We start from the raw sequence: 15,155 nt of genomic DNA on the forward strand, positions 1-15,155 counted from the left end.
AACACACCACTTGCCGCCTGCAGGAAGCCGCTGATAGTATCTTCAAGAGCCAAGGCGCTGGGGCCCTGGCACCTGCAGGCCACACCCAACCTCCCAGAGCCTGGCTTCTGTGCAGCCTTGTGTGACGACGCTCAGCAGAAGATGAGTTTTTGGAGTTTGAGGGCATCACAGGTGCTCGTGGGCCCTGAATCTGGGCTTTTCTGGTCACCTGCTGGACAGATTAGAGGAAATGGTCTTGAATTTGCTGAGTGGAGGGGAGGCGGGAGGTGGAGCGCGTGGTGATACATACATACATACATACACATTCATACGTGTATACGCAGCCCTGCTGGTCTCCGGGTGTGATTTTTAATAAACACAATTTAGTTGTGTTCACGCTTCGGCGTGTCCCGGGTGTACAAGGATCCTAACGTGGTTGGCTTCGAAAACCATTCCGGTTTCAAGAAGCTCAAAGTAACTCCTAAGATGATCATCTCAAAACAATATGCAAATACTGCATATTGTTAGCACTCTGGCTCTTCCCTATTTTGCAGAGGAAGTAACCACCGGTGAGGACCTGAAGCCACCTGAGAGGCTGGGGTCCCTGGCAACCGCCCGGGCCGGTGCGGACAGGTTCAAGGGCAAATGATGGGGTTGCAGGTTTCTTCCTGAGGGGTCCTCTCACTACCCACTTCGAGGACAGTAAGGACATTGGATGGTGGTGAAAACTTGCAACAGAGGCTGCCAGGCTGCCCGGTCTTGCATCTGCTGAGTCTTCTGCTTCTCTTCTTGACGGGTCGGTGTCTGGGCACTGAGAACAACCGCAAGGAGGGGGCGGGGAGCCGGGCCGGGCAGGGTGCCTCGAACATGCTGCTCTGCGCTAGCCTGTCTCCCCGGTGGTAGCAGGAGTCCGGCATGTTACCACTGGTCAAGTCATACCTCCGCCCGGGTCGCCACCACGACGTCCAGAAATTGTCAACAAAGTGGAAGACGCCTATAATGGTTCTTCACCTGCCAGTTCCAACCGGTCTGGGGCCGCAGTGGGTCATAAAATGGGTGGGACCTCCCTGGAGGCCTAACACGGGGAGACCAGACTGGAGCTCCCATCACTTCTCTTAGGGAGGCCCCTAGTGGTGAAAGGCGGCATCCGGAGGGGCTGCCGCTTTTGATCTTTTTTTTTTTTTTTTAACGTTTTGTTTATTTCTGAGAGAGAGAGAGAGAGAGAGAGAGACATCATGAGCAGGGGAAGGCCAGAGAGAGAGGGAGACACAAAATCCAAAGACAGGCTCCAGGCTCTGAGCTAGCTGTCAGCACAGAGCCCGATGCGGGGCTCGAACCCACGAACCGTGAGATCATGACCTGAGCCAAAGCCAGATGCTTAACCGACTGAGCCACCCAGGCACCCCCAACTGCCCACTTTTGGAGACAGAGCTTTGCAGCCCCAGCTGATGGGGTGGGGGAGCCCTCCTGGGGGGCGGGGAGGGGGGGCGGATACAGAAGAACGAGAACCTCCAGGGGCCTAAGGGAGACACACCTGCTCCAAACAGCAAAACAGAATGCATAAAGCAAACAGGTAAGAAAGGCAACCGAGAAGCTGCAACGTGTCTGCAGAAGATAAAGTTGTCTTTGAAGTGGGGACCCACGCAGGAGGGGACCTGTGCTGGACTGTGATTCACGTATCCGTTTGCCAACTTTCTTCCTACGTGGATATGAACACCGCCGCAGTCAGGCTGCATGACAAAGCCCACGCCCTCCTGTTTCTGAGAGAGAGCCATCCGGAAGTTGCACTTCCTCTTCCTCTTGGATTTTGGAAGTTGCCTCTAGTAACGCTGCACACATATCCTGGACGCGGCGACCCGCCCTTGTGGAGTATCTGTCACCGAGACCCAAATACTGTCAGGGACTTGAACCGGCCGACCGCGATGTCTGCCACCTTCCAGATGTCTGAGGACGTCTTAGATGGGCTGACAATAGGTTTTCCAAGTCCCCCACTTCCTGCCACCTCTAGAAGGAAACGCAGCGGCCCCCTGCGGAGAGAGGCTCGGCTTCCTGCAGGGCTGCAGAGGCGTGGGTTTTGAGTTACCACTTCTTTTCCTGTTTGGAAGGAGCCTGCTGTCATCATGCTGGCTGGGGACCTTGCAGGGACTGTCACGAGAACCCTGCACGGAAGCTGCAGGTGCTGGAGGGCCCCCGCCCTCGGCGGCATCCTCTGAGAGCCCGGAAAAACCTGGGGGGACAGCTGTTTACTGCTCCAGCAGATGTTTCTCTCTCTCTCTTTATAGCCCCATGGAAACTTTGAATCACGCAAGCGCCTCTGCAGTGATATATATTGGACGTGATTCATACCAGGCGGTCTCACGCATCCAGGCCAAACCCACCAGCCCACCAAGGACACTGGTTATTTCTTTTCTACCGCATCCTGCCCTTGGCACGCCTGAATCTGGCGATTCTTTCATGGATGGCCCGATGACGGGGGATTTCCTCAGTCCCAGGAGGGTCTGATTGAGTCAGGGGTGAGGACCTCTGTGCTCGGAGGTTAGGCTGTGCCCAGTTCTGGAGAAATCACACGAGCTGTCATCTCCAGGACGTGCCATCCTTGCTTGCGGGAGCGTTAGAACCTTAACTGGATGCCACGAAGCCGAGTTTCCAAAGGGCACCTGGGTCAGAATTCCTGGGGCGATCTACAAGCCGTGCAGATCCCCAGGCCCTCACTTGAAGCTGAGGGGTGGGACACAGCCACCTGGGGCCCCGCCCCTAGGACGGTCCTGCGTGCCCGTTTAAAGAGCACGCTGCCTGGAAATTGATAGCTTTTGAACCAGGTTTCTCTCTTTCATTTTGCGCCGGATGCTGTGAATTCTGCAGCTGGTACCCGGGGGCCGAGGAGTCTGCTCCTAGCTGCAGCCACTCAGATTACTCAGCTTGCCACAGAGCTTTTTCCTGGGGGCCCCGAGGCTCCGCCGGTGTGGACAACAGGCCTGTCTGTCAGTGTTGGGGCCAGGGTGGGCGTGGGGGGCCGGCCACCAGGACCGAGAAAGGACTGCTTTCCAGGGAGCGTCAGGGGCCTGGTGGACAGTTTAGGACGCTTTCTCTGCTGCTCTCTCTCAGGTGCTGTTTCACCCCAACAGCGGGGCGGCTGGGGAGTACGGAGCCCTTCAGACGGTCCGCCTGGGGCGACACAAGGCCTTCTACATCACTGGTGAGCCGGGCCCCTTCTCTCCCCCACCCTGATCCACCCCCAGGCCTCCAGGAGTGAGTGTGGGCTGGCCTCCCTCAGGGAGCCCCCAGCACCCAAGCTCCCCCACCCTGACCCCAGCAAGGCCCTCTGCACCCACAAATACGAAAACAAGGTCTTTCTACTCTTCGCCTGAGTTTCCAGCAAGCTCGGAGCCCGTCTGTGCCCTCACATGAACAACTCTCACTCCATTGTTATGCTTTAAATGCCAGTTTGGCTGAGCGGGGAAATGGAGGCTTAGAGATACTTTAAGGTGTAATTTACTAGACAATAGACTGTTTCAGAAAATAGATTCTAGAGGTTGGGTTAGCAGACCGACAGAAGTCTCTCTGCTTCTTGGCTCACTCGGTGACCGCCTTAAATGTATATTCTAGAAATGTGATGCTGGGTCAGGATGGCTCTCAGAATCTTCCCGATGGCTTCTAGCTGCCAGGAGAACCCAGGCTCCTTCCATTCTAGGCGCTCGGCTTTTCCGGCGCCGGCTCTCCAACAGCGATCGCCTTCTTCCCTGGCCTCCTATCAAATTGTCTCTCAGCTTTTAGGGCCTCACATCAAATCCTAGTACCTCGGTCATAAAACTCTGTCTCATCTTCCCAGCTGGGCACGATCTGGAGAAACTCTGGTAATGATCACGGTCTGCCGTATATGCGGGCCATTTGGGCACACGTTTTATTTTCCCTACTAGATAAAAAAATTTTTTTAACGTTTATTCAGTTTTGAGACAGAGAGAGACAGAGCATGAGTAGGGGTGGGCAGAGAGAGAGGGAGACACAGAATCCGAAGCACGCTCCAGGCTCTGAGCTGTCAGCACAGAGCCTGACGTGGGGCTCAAACTCACCAAGTGAGATCATGACCTGAGCCGAAGTCGGACGCTTAACCGATTAAGGAACCCAGCTGCCCCTCTTTTACTAGTTTTGGGCTCTCTGAACCCAGAGCTTTGTAAGGTCTTTCATTTCTTTTGTCTTTAAGTGCCGAGTGCAATATCTTGTGCCCCGTAGGAACCCTAAGATTTTTCTTTGAGTGAATGAAAATCAAACAAACAAAAACATAAACAAACCAAACCAGACCTGGGACCTGGTGTGGATTCCCGTTGAATTCAGTTATTTAATGTGAGACTGCTCCAAAGCATTTTATAATAAAGAACAGAAATTATTTTCCCTGTGAATACATGATCCTGAAGGAAAAAAAATGGGCCGTAAAAACACAAGAAGTTCTTTTGAGTTCAGAACGTGAGGGATATTAAAAATGCCACAAGAATTCTTGATTCTCCAAAACCTAAAATGCAAACCAGTCGGATATTTGTTATGCTTTGGGATGGAAAGTTTCTAGAATACAGTCCTTACATTACATTATCTCAGAGGTATGGCTTCTCCAGGCTGAGTTAATTTCAGAAGTCAAGGCCGTGCCAAAAAGGCCCTTGGCACCACAGTGCTGGAATCCTAAATGTTACTATGAAGTAATCGGACTGTTTAAAATGATCACAATCAGACAGGAATTAGGGTACCCAGGGGAGCCCTCTTCTTCGGAGTCACCGGGGTCCCTGCAGAGTCAGCACGAGGTTGAGGAGGACAGAGGTCAACAGCTGCGGGCCAGGGGTGGGGGGTGGGGAGGGTGACACGTTCTGACCCCCCCCTTCCTCTTTGGAAAGTCTGCATCCCAGTTACTTAAAACAGCTTTAGGATAAATGAGACGTATTGACGTCTTCTACGTTAGATTAGAGGAAGATGCGGAGGAAGTTCCTTCACAGAGGTTGAGGTTTCCCCTCTCTGGCTCCCTCCTTCCCCGGCTGTCACCCATCAGTTTTCTTCCGTTGTGGGAGCCCTGAGCTCTGATACTCTGGTGGTCCCCTGACACCCGAAGCCAGAGAGATGATGCTCTTCGCCTTGGGCTTGAGCCGCAGCTTGCTGCATTGACGGACCGGTGTCTCCGGTACTGGAACTCTTGAACACAGACCCAACCCATAGCGACCTCTGTCTTTCAAGGATCAAATTCTTTTCAGTTTCCGCCTGCCTTGGTAATTTTTTAGTGCCTTCATTTTTTTTTCCCCTCTAAATATGTTGCCTAGAATTTAGAACTGTTGCCCACACGAGGGCTGGTTTTATGCACGCCATTCCATTATTCTCTGAAGTGGAAGTCCTTCATTTTTATAAGAGGAGCCCATCCAAATCCTGGCTCGACTGATTGCAAACCTCACGTCACCTGCCCTCGACTGGCAGTGAGCAAGAACCATATTGGACTTCCAAATTCTAGGCGAAGACAGTGACTCTGAATTTTCTGCAGAACGACCTGAACGCCGGCCACAAGAGGAGAACTGTTAATGAGGGCTTCCTAAAGGCCGTGTGACTTGCCCCTTCTCTCCCTGGAAGAGGGGCCACTGGAGAAGTTTCTAGAGCTTGGCTTCCCCTGAGTAATTGAGAAGTTTCTACCTTATTGTTTGGCTGCTGAGAAGCTCAGAGGCAAAGTAGGCATTCAGGAATTCCTGTATCTCTTAAAAATTTTTTAAATGTTTATTTAATTTTGAGAGAGAAAGAGAGTCTGTCAGTACAGAGCCTGACATGGGGCTGGAACCCACAAACTGCAAGATCATGACCTGAGGCGAAATCAGAGGTTCAACTGACTGAGCCACCCAGGTGCCCTCAGATTCTAATTTCTTAAGAATCTCAACTACAACCCAAAGTGACATTACTCACCTTGCCTTCCCGCCCAGTCCACCATCTTGAGTATCTTTGGTGTTCCAGAAATGAATTTTTGAAAAAAAAAATCAAATTTACTCGCCAAGAGTGGAGATGGGAGATACCTCAATGGGCCGCTGTGCGGTCTCTGAGGGTGGGTCTGGGGTCTGGGGGGGGGGGGAAGAGAAGTTCCAAATCATTCTGGACCATAGGAGCGCCCCAGGGTTGAGCGCTGGAATCCCAAGGTGCTCTGACAGGAAGAACAATCATCTGAACACGAGTCCTGCTCTGTTTGCATTAACTTATAAGCCATCACCGTTCTCTTCCCGAACCAGGGCCAAAGCTGGGTTTGACGGGGTGTTCTCTGTCCCCTCCCCTCTAGGCGGAGCCCAAGCCTGTGACGGGAAGGTGGGGCCGGCGTGGCGTCACGAGCCCCCCCTCATTTTTAACCTAGAAGAGGACGCCGCAGAGGCCGAGCCCCTGGGAGGAGGCGGTGCCGAGTACCAGCGCGTGCTGCCCAAGGTCAGGGAGGTTCTGGCGGAGGTTCTTCTGGACATCGCCGCCGACAAGACGTCCAGGGCGGATTACACGCAGGACCCTTTGGTGACTCCCTGCTGCGATCCCCACCAGAGGGCCTGCCGCTGCCCAGCCACCTGACAGGCCCGGGTTCCCGCGAGCAGGGGCTTGTGGGAGATGACACAGGCAGGCTCAGGTCCCCCGTCTTTACCCGCTTTACACTTAGGCTTTAAAACTAAGGCCCAGAGGAGCACCTGGGCGGCTCAGTCGGCTAAGCGTCTGGCTTCGGCTCAGGTCATGATCTCACGGTTCGTGGGTTCGAGTCCCACGTCAGGCTCTGTGCTGACAGCTCAGAGCCTAGAGCCTGCTTCAGATTCTGTGTCTCCCTCTCTCTCTGCCCCTCCCCTGCTCACGCTCGCTCTCTCTCTCTCAAAAATAAATAAAATATTAAAAAAAAGGCTCTAAGGCACAGAATTTTGTTTTGAAGCTACAGTTTTGTGTCCCCCACTGTCCTTTCTGCATGGGCGGTGGGGGGACAGCTGTGCAGAGCTGTAGTGGAAAGCACTCGGGGCTTAGGCAGGGTTCAAGTCTCAGCTTCGGAACGTGGGCGGTCCTCTAACCCAGCTTGCAGGCGCCTTCTGAGGACTGAAGTAGGAATATATGCAGAGGCCTGCCCTGTCACGTGACACAGAACCGGCACTGAATGCATTTTAGTTTCCTTTCTTACATACCCAGTTTTGCTGGTCCTTTTAGCATGAATTCCTCCCAGCTGGGATCTAGGGCAGCCCTTCTCCATCTGTAATACGCACAGGTGTCACCTGGGACCCTGTGAAAGTGCAGATTCTGACTCTGGAGACGCTCCATTTCCGGGCTGGTCCTGGTGGGGGGGAGGGTCCCCTGAGTAGCACAGGTGCAGACTAGACAAAGTTAGATGTTTCCTGGTCTCCGAGCAGGAGAGCCCACGGATTAAATCCGTGGCACTACCTCCCTGCCCTGGCCCCTCCTAGAGATCAAAAGATTGTATTTTGAAGATCTGTAAGCCTTCCTTCTGCTTCCTAAAACCGGGAAGAAAGAAACATTCCAAACCTCACAAATGCATTGCCATGATTTTATTATACGTGTCCAAAACGGGACTCTAAGGTAATAAAGGATTTATTCCAACCACTGCAAAAATACTTTGCCTGGCTAAAATCAGTTTCTCTCTATGTCATATACAAGAAATACAATTCAAAGAGGTTTTCCTATACGTACATTTTTTACATGGCATACATTTAACAAGGATGCCCTTTCTCCTGTAAAGTTCTGGGTATAGACCTGCATGGTTAGTGAGCATCGAGACCAGGGCTGTAACGTGCTTCAGAGAGCAGGATGTGCGCACAGTCTCTCCCATCCCCACTGGCCCCCGGGGCGGAGGAGGGCTTGGCGAGCAGCGGACCGCGTGGCCCGTGGACTCCTGCCTCCCTCCTCTGCGCACACAATAGCGCTCCGTTCTTCCACCTTCCGCGTTCTCTCCACAACCACCTGACAGGGGGTGTCCTGATTTCTGAGGTGCGCTTCTCATCAGGACTGCTTCGTTTTGCCCTTCTGATTTCCACGGCACAAGATTATCTACCAAAATCAAAACAGAATGGCCTTAACTCTTTCCAGGAAGAGGCTGTGAGGCAGGCTGAGGTCTCAGTGGGTCTGTGCCCATGCGGGGTCAGCAGGGGGGAGGCCGGGTGCTGCGGAGTCCACAGACTGACCCTCACTCATGGCCACAGAAAGTCCACCCAGCTTATTTAGGTATTGACGAGTATGGCACGGGTTCAAAAAACACTAGCGGAGTATAAAATGTGTTTATGTGTACATTGCATGTTGGTTTTTTTTTTAAAGGCTCATCTTACTTGTAAACATGGACTGCTAAGTCACTATTAAAGTCAGTAAATACCCTTGGTCCCAATTTGCTTGCTCTTGCTCACCAGAGCTAGACTAGCGTCAGAAAATATGCAGACATGTAAAGGTCAGCGTGTTGTTGAGACAGAAGCTGCTTATCTTCCTGAATACGGCATCTTTCTGAGCTACCGGAAGTGATCAATTCTCTTTCCTTTCGTTGTTTATGGAGCAAAGTAAATCCCAAGGAGATAAGAGTGATCATATCCAGGGAGGTGTGAGTATACTTAAGAAAAAAAAAAAAGACCCACTCACAAGGACCTGTGCTCTGAAGGCCCAGGGAACGCCTCCCAAGATGATCCAGGCAAGCCCATGTTCGTAACTGAGAAGTGGTTTTAACCAAAAGGAGACTCCAAGGTCCTTTCACAACCCCAGGAGTGTGTAAGGGAAGTGGGCAGAGATGCGAATTCTGGACGAACACCTGCACCAGGCGTGCTGATGCAGGATAAAGGCGGGGGGGGGGTGGTGTCCTGTAGGATCTCCTCTCCCGATGGACATTGTTGCCCATAAGGGCGAGAGTGAGACGGTGCACGTGAAGAGGACATCCCACCCAGCGGCACTCAGGTCCCCGGTCCCCGGGCGGTGGCGGGGAGAAGGCTGTGTGCACGACACTGGGAGCTCGCAGAAGCGTGGCCCTCCCCGTCTGCCTCTAGGCTGGAGGGCTGGGCAGGGGTCTGCCGGGCTTCTTGACACCCCCCCACACACCGGTTCCAGAATCTCACAGGGGCCTCACTCAGTGACTGTGCCCTCGCCGGCAGGAAGCCTTCCTTGTGTATAAATAAAAATTCCGGATGCAATTTAAACCAAGTTTCGCTCATTTAAGAGGGAGACAGGCCAGCCGGCTCACACCTAGCTTCCTGGTTAGGGTGGAGGTGAACAGGCCTCCTGGTAAGTTCTGCATGAGTTTTCAAGCATCTCCGTTTTTTTTTTTTTAAAGCTCCAAGCAAATGATCTGCACGATGTACCTATTACTTTATGCGGGCTTTCTTTGGCAGCGGACCAACCCCTCCTCGCCAAGGTCTGAAGTACCCTGACTCTGTAAGGACGAGAGGTTGTAGGGTTCACTTTGGTGACTAATTCATAATCTAATAATCTTCCATAGCACTCACAGACTTTCACTAAAACCACTGAAATGGAACGTAATGAGCGACTACTCCAACCCTGGACGGGGCAGGGGCGCGAGGACACACTTATCCCCACTGCGTCTGATCTGTTCTGGCTCCTGGAGGCCACAGCGGCGGGGAAATGACCACACGCTCGCTGGGGGGCGGGGAGGAGAAGAACTCCTTTACAGGCTAGTCTGGGCAGGAGAAACCCAAGGCAAAACCACTGTTTATCGGGAAGCAGCAAGCCAGCAGTTGTTTCTATACTGAGAATTGGTATTTTTAAGAACCGCTGCTCTCCGCGCTTGAAATATCAACTGCTTGTTGGCACTGTGTTTGGCGATGTGCCGACTCAAAGCCCGGAACGTAAACTTCAAGCTGCAGTCTATAGCGCCTTTATGGGAAATCACAGAGCCAGCCCTCTAATCATGCAAAGAGAGACCCAAAACAGACTTTTTTTTTTTAAGCTGCCTGGGCTCACCAGATCGTCCTGGGATTTGTACAAGAAAGAAGCTAGACTTGTACTCCATCCTTTTGCAAATGCAATTTCCATGGACATAAAAGGATCAGGAGTAAACATTCTATTCCGAGACCTAACGGGCTCTGAGGCAAAGCCCAAGTGGCCACTGCCCTCTGGCTCCGGCGGGGGTCCCTCAGTTGACTCTAGGTCATGGCCCACACATTGCTTCTGCCTCTAAGTGAGTCTGGGTTTAGCCTCTGTGCCATTCTCTAGCCAGAGCTCCCAAGAGCATTCTGTGCACTGCTCTCAGTGGAAGCCTGAGGCATCAGAAGCTAGGGAAACCCTGGTGGCCACTGGGAGGGTCCTCGCTCTTGACAGGGACACTGGAGAAGCCAAGCTTTGCCCCCAGCCAGCCCTAGGGCTCTTGCCACCAAGACAGCTGAAGCAGGGTGCAGGGAACCGCAAGCGTGCTCCCCGCCTGGGGTGCCCACCCTCCACATGGCTGCTGGGGACCTGGGGTCGGCTCGTCGGAGCTGGAGGAGGGTGAAGGTCCAGCTCGCCTGCAGAACAGCCCTGGTAGAGCCTCATCTTTAGGATAAAGGCAGCAAGATGCTGCAGGAGCATCCTCGGGCACCCCAGGGAGTTATGCACCAGTTCCCGCCTGGCGAGCAGAGCTACTGCTCCGGAAGCCAAGGAAAGGATTCCAGGCCCTGGATGCAGAGGGGCTGCTGAGACCCCCTGCGTTAGTATCCGGTTATTCTAACGCTGCCGTGTTTAGCCCGACAGCGGGGCCTGAAGCCCACGGCGCACCGTCTGCGGCTTTCCGAGCAGTAGGGGGAGGTTGGCGGTTATGGGACTTGACTTGGCCTCCTGCAAGAGGCGAAGGTTCCCCTCGGAACTGCTCTTTTAGGGACTCCCAGTGCTCACAGGGGGGAATTCCTCCTCATCGTCCAGACACACTGGTCCCGTCGCAAACTCGTGTTCAGGAATGACCTCTCCTCGGAGGGCCCCGCCGTCCTCAGAATAGCCTGGAAGGCAAGAATGACACATGACGGAGGCCCCACGGTCTGTCCTGACGCTCTGACCCCGGGCCGGGACCTCCAGGGAAACGACAGGGGCCACCTTTGCCTTCTGCATGGAAAGACTGTGCTTGGGTGAGTCACAGTCCCCGCCTGTTGGGGTCCCGAGGCCTCCGGATGCGCTGACCTCGCCGCCCCCCTTCCATCGCGGGCCCCTCCAACCTTCCAGCCGGTTGCAATTCTCAAAGAGGTGAAGCCTTGATACCAGGCGTTAGAGGGGTGGCCATTCTGGGCTGTGCCTGCCAGGTTTAGGGGCCTGAGGTTAAAGCCCATTCTCATGGCCGCGCCTGGGGACAGGTTCCACTCACAGGAGACCGTGAAGACAGAAGAGCTGCCAGCAGAAGTGGGCCCCCGGGGAGCCCCCAGCCGGGCCCCCACACCCACTCACCGCGAACAGTGGAGGCAGAAGATGTACTTGGTCTGGCTACGGTCGCCGCGTAAGACTGAGGTAATGGAGGTCTGAGGTCATTTTCTTTATTGTCTTCGGTTGTCCCTGAGCTAAGCAAGCTAATGGCAGCAATTAAGCGGAGGGGGAGAAAGAAGAAAGAGAACATCACATATGCAGGATACTTCCAGAAGGAAGAGCACAAGGAAGCTCAGGCTTGCCCACTTGAGTCTACACTATAGACCTATTGGGGACCCCTGAGGGGGCCCCGTCAGTCAGGCATCTGACTCTTGGTTTCGCAGGATCTCACGGTTTGTGGATTTGAGCCCCACATTGGGCTCTGTGCTGACAGCGTGGAGCCTGCTTGGGATTCTCTCTCTCCCTTTCTTTCTGCCTCCCTGGCTCGAGTACTCACTCTCTCTCTCAAAATACATAAACTTAAAAAACAAATGGACCGATTAGTACACTGCTGGGTCACATGACCGAAACAGGGACCTTGAACTGCTGGGGTCAATCGTGCAACTTCACAGTGACCCCTTTCTCTTAGGCTGGCTGGACAGAGACTGGCGCTCTGCTCTTCCTGGTCTGATCTGACCGGGATGCTGAGACTCGCCCCCAGACGGGGGGCTCCGCAGGCCAGGGGAGGGGGCCTCGGCAGCTTGCGGTGTCCTGTCTCAGCAGGAAGAGGTCGCCTTTACAAGAGGTCACACATGTCCAGAGACCTTTTCAGTTCACTTTGGTCCACGCGCTCGAGCTCCCAGTATATAGGAGGGAACGTATGAGCTTCTTCGAGCGTGTGGTATGCATCCCGCACTTTTCCAGAAGCCTGCAGCGCGGCCAGGGCCCCCGGCCCACGTGATGGCTCTGCACCACCAGCTTTTAAAGAGGCTTTTTGAAAACTGATCTCTTCACCTGTGGGTCTTGATTAGGACACATTCTCCTCCATCCTGAGGGTCCAAATTGTAGACGTAAAGGTGTCCGTCGGAAGATGCGACCAGGAGCCTCGGCAGTTTCTGGATCCTACGAGCCAAGAAAAACACGTGCTGTGACCACAGTGAAGACAGGCAACGGGCCGGCTCCACATGACACAGCGTCCTACACCCCCGCCGTCAGGACCCTTTACCGGCCCACTGGCCCCAGGCCCTGGCTTTCTGGGTACTTCTTTGCATTGTGACCTAGCGATCCACCTCGGGGATTATTTCTCATCTTGGAAAATAACCATGTGGATGAGACAGAAGGATGTGTGCACATGCCACTCCCCTGTGAAAAGGGACCACGGACGAAGTCATCGGCGGGCCTCAGTGGGACCCGGCCTCTGGCTGCCGCGTGCTTCTGCCTTTCACTGTGATAGACGGGACAAAGGGCAAAATCGGCTGGCTTGTTTTGTGAAGTTTTAAAAAGTGTTCACCTCCTTCAACAAACTCCTTTAAACCCCCTGGATAAACTAGCCGTCGACCCCACGGGTGTCGGAACCTACGGAACGAGAGCCTTTTCAGAGAATTACTTAGAAGAGCGGGAATTGTTCTTATGACGGCGCTGGGAAGGCCACGAGGTTCAGGTGCCCATGCCCGCCTGCGGCCTACCCCCAGAACATGCGTGACCCCGGCCCTTCTTCCGGGCCGTCCTCTGCCTTCCTCCTTTTTCTCCTGGCCGGGTGGGGGATTTGTGCACTTTGGGCAAGCAGAAGGTTGTACCTGCGGACAGCGGGCGGGGCCATACGTACGTGGAGAGGGTGCAGATGTTCTTCTGCCCGGAGAAGTGCAAACGCCCGGTGGCAAAGGCCCTGTCCTGGTTCATCATGTCTGACACCTGGGCGGGGAGGTAGTTGGAAGCGGCCATGAACATCTTCCCCATGTAGCCGGTCCAGGTGGAGGGCTCCTCGGGTCGGCTGCGGGAGCAAGGCACAGGTGGGGGGGGTGGGGCGCCGCGCCGCGCCGACTCTGCACGGCCCGGTGCCGTGAGCTGCGCTCAGCGCGGCAGGCAGGAACGGAGCCTTCAGCATAATGTTCTGCCCACTGGGAACAGCTTGGGACAGACTATTCCGGCAGTTTTCAAAAGGCGTTAAGTGCTCGTTTGTCCTTCGGAAGGACCACTGCGAAGCTGTTAAGAGGTTCCCAGTGTGACCACTTCCCGACATTAAAAACGTTGCCCGCGGTGATTAGCCTGACCTCCAGGGTGCTAGAAAGGGGGTTAGGCTGGGGCAGGAGGGGGGATGGACAATCTGGACGCTGAAAGCGACACTCCAATCTGGCTCGGGCCCACGGAAGGACACTGTGATCTCTGTGGCAGGGCCTCCCCCAGCCAGACGGAGTGGGCAGCAAAGCTCCGGGTGGGATGCTCTGGGTGGCGTGTGAGGACAGCCCTGAAGCCGCCCTGGTCCCCAGCGAGCCGTGGTGGCAGAGAGAACTCGAGGGGACCTGGGCACCCCCTGCAGGCCTCCACCTCCATCCCAGGGTGTCCAGCAGACAGAGGGGGTGATTGGTCTGCTCGCCGGGACGTGACAGCGGTGGGGGCACGTCCCCCGCTCTGTGCTCTGCGCACCGGGCAGCGCATCAGGGAGCAGGCTGGCGGCGTGCTCCTGGGAGCACCTGCCGAGAGGCCACTGGCCTGCAGCCTGGAGCCTGGCGGGGCACCTGGGCTGGAGTTCAGAGGCACCGGGGTTTGTTTCTCGCGGTTCCCCACCGGCTGGGTGGTCTTGGGAAGACCTCTCTGGGCCTTGATGTTCCCCTCAGAAATGGAGGGATCCTTTTAGGGGTTCTGCTGGTATTCTGGGACCCTCCCGACCCTGGGACCTGTCCTGCTTGCCCTAGAGCTCCGTGCCAGCTTCACGGAGACCTGCGATCCAGGTCCTGTCCCTCGGCCACCCCCATGCAGACACGGCACAGAGACGGGAGGGGCCTCCGGAAGGGCGCGGGCAACCACTCCTCGGGGCCCACAGAGGTGGGGGAGGGGCACAGCGCTCCTTTCCCTCCTGGTTCCCACTTTTCCCTCTGGCAGGCGGGGGCCAGCTCAGTCAGCTAACTCGTCACCTGGTGGGGCCACTGAGTGCAGAGCAGGGGACACCGGCAGAGCGGCTCACTGTGGCCTGCACACAGCAGGTGCTATTGGAGGAGATGCTGTCTGCGTGGTGCTGACCCTGGGGCAGGGCTCAGAAGGCAGGTGTGACTTGGTTTCAGGCAGGGAGGGGTGGGAGGGCAGGAGGAGGGGAGGGGTGGGAGAACAGGAGGAGGGGTGGGGTGAGAGGGCAGGAAGAGGGGAGGGGTGGGAGAACAGGAGGAGGGGTGGGGTGAGAGAACAGGAGGAAGGGAGGGGTAGGAGAACAGGAGGAGGGGTGGGGTGGGAGGGCAGGAGGAGGGTCCTATGGATGAAGAGGCAGGGGAGCAGCGCCTCCGGGAGGGAGCCACCGCCAAGCCGGTGTGGCCGCCGCAGCAGGTAAGGTGCCGGCACCGAGGAGAGCATTGAATGCTGAGCTGGAGGAGCTGGGACTTCATTCCCCGAGATAAAGGGGGGAAAGGTTTCTGAGGAGGGAGGGTCAGGTTCGAAGGAACACTTCCAGGAAGCTAGACCATCGAGAAGATACAGGATGGACTGGTAAGAGGCTAGACGGAGTGAGACTGAGCAGAATAACGGAGCTGAGAGGAGACGTTATGGACCTGGTCCAGGGCCGTGGCCAGAGACACAGGGCTGCAGAGGCCCTGTCGGCCAAGGGGAAGGTCAAGAGCCACTTGGGGGTGGGGTGGGGGGTGCTGTTCCCAGCCGTCTCTGTGCTCATGGACGGAAACAGGGGAGCCTGTACAGGG

The 15,155-nt window shown here is 55.3% G+C and overlaps 2 protein-coding genes across 4 annotated transcripts in view; one reads left to right on the forward strand and one right to left on the reverse strand.

Moving 5' to 3' along the window:
* The window catches only part of ARSG (arylsulfatase G), a 108,964-nt gene extending 102,255 nt beyond the window's left edge, over window positions 1-6,709 (forward strand). For all 3 annotated transcript variants that reach the window (XM_029929299.1, XM_029929301.1, XM_029929300.1), the window contains exons 11-12: window positions 3,085-3,175; window positions 6,266-6,709. In XM_029929299.1, coding sequence (XP_029785159.1) covers window positions 3,085-3,175; window positions 6,266-6,540 — 366 coding nt within the window. In that variant the 3' untranslated portion in view covers window positions 6,541-6,709. The remainder of the gene's footprint in view (window positions 1-3,084; window positions 3,176-6,265) is intronic.
* Window positions 6,710-7,493: 784 nt separating this feature from the next.
* WIPI1 (WD repeat domain, phosphoinositide interacting 1) overlaps window positions 7,494-15,155 on the reverse strand; it is a 32,810-nt gene continuing 25,148 nt past the window's right edge. Inside the window, exons 9-13 of the mRNA XM_029928368.1 lie at window positions 13,079-13,243; window positions 12,268-12,375; window positions 11,359-11,477; window positions 10,819-10,919; window positions 7,494-8,007 (exon numbers count right to left, since the gene is read on the reverse strand). Coding sequence (XP_029784228.1) covers window positions 7,960-8,007; window positions 10,819-10,919; window positions 11,359-11,477; window positions 12,268-12,375; window positions 13,079-13,243 — 541 coding nt within the window. The 3' untranslated portion in view covers window positions 7,494-7,959. The remainder of the gene's footprint in view (window positions 8,008-10,818; window positions 10,920-11,358; window positions 11,478-12,267; window positions 12,376-13,078; window positions 13,244-15,155) is intronic.

This window comes from Suricata suricatta, chromosome 17 (assembly GCF_006229205.1).
Source record: "Suricata suricatta isolate VVHF042 chromosome 17, meerkat_22Aug2017_6uvM2_HiC, whole genome shotgun sequence".
NCBI classification, from domain to species: domain Eukaryota; kingdom Metazoa; phylum Chordata; class Mammalia; order Carnivora; family Herpestidae; genus Suricata; species Suricata suricatta.